The 461-nt window shown below is 64.6% G+C and overlaps 1 protein-coding gene across 1 annotated transcript in view; it reads left to right on the forward strand.

The window, feature by feature from the left end:
* The first annotated feature begins 6 nt into the window (after positions 1 to 6).
* LOC105000551 (unconventional myosin-XV-like) overlaps positions 7 to 461 on the forward strand; it is a 2,886-nt gene continuing 2,431 nt past the window's right edge. The window contains exons 1-3 of the mRNA XM_010856503.1: positions 7 to 80; positions 173 to 267; positions 370 to 447. Coding sequence (XP_010854805.1) covers positions 35 to 80; positions 173 to 267; positions 370 to 447 — 219 coding nt within the window. The 5' untranslated portion in view covers positions 7 to 34. The remainder of the gene's footprint in view (positions 81 to 172; positions 268 to 369; positions 448 to 461) is intronic.

The following is a 461-nucleotide window of genomic DNA, read 5'->3' on the forward strand; positions in this document are numbered from 1 at the left end:
CCTCACGGGCTGCGTTCCCCCGTCGAACACGCTGATGCCCTACGTGACCAAGTTTCTGCAGGACTGGGGTCCTCACCAAGGTGCCAGCAGGGAGGGGATTCCGGGCTGGGGTCTTGGCTGCTCAGGGAGGGGCTGGGAGATGCTCACAGCCCGGCCTGGCTCCTCTCTGCAGAGCTGGCCCAGAGCAGCCAAGAGCACCTGCAGCGCACAGTCAAGTATGGGGGGCGCCGGCGGCTGCCCTCCCCAGGCGAGATGCAGGCCTTCCTGGTACTGGGGGTGCGGGCTGGGCAGCATTCCAGGACTCCCTGTGGGTGGCAGGAGCTGGGGCCTCTTTCCATGGGTGGACTGACCCTGCGCTTGCCCTGGCAGAAAGGACAGGTAGTCCACCTGGTCCTAATTCACTTGCCTGGGGGTGTGGATTACAAGACCAATATCCGCACTTTCACGGTGAGTGCAGGGCC

This window comes from Bison bison, unplaced genomic scaffold (genome assembly GCF_000754665.1).
Source record: "Bison bison bison isolate TAMUID 2011002044 unplaced genomic scaffold, Bison_UMD1.0 scf7180017864371, whole genome shotgun sequence".
Lineage (NCBI taxonomy): Eukaryota > Metazoa > Chordata > Mammalia > Artiodactyla > Bovidae > Bison > Bison bison.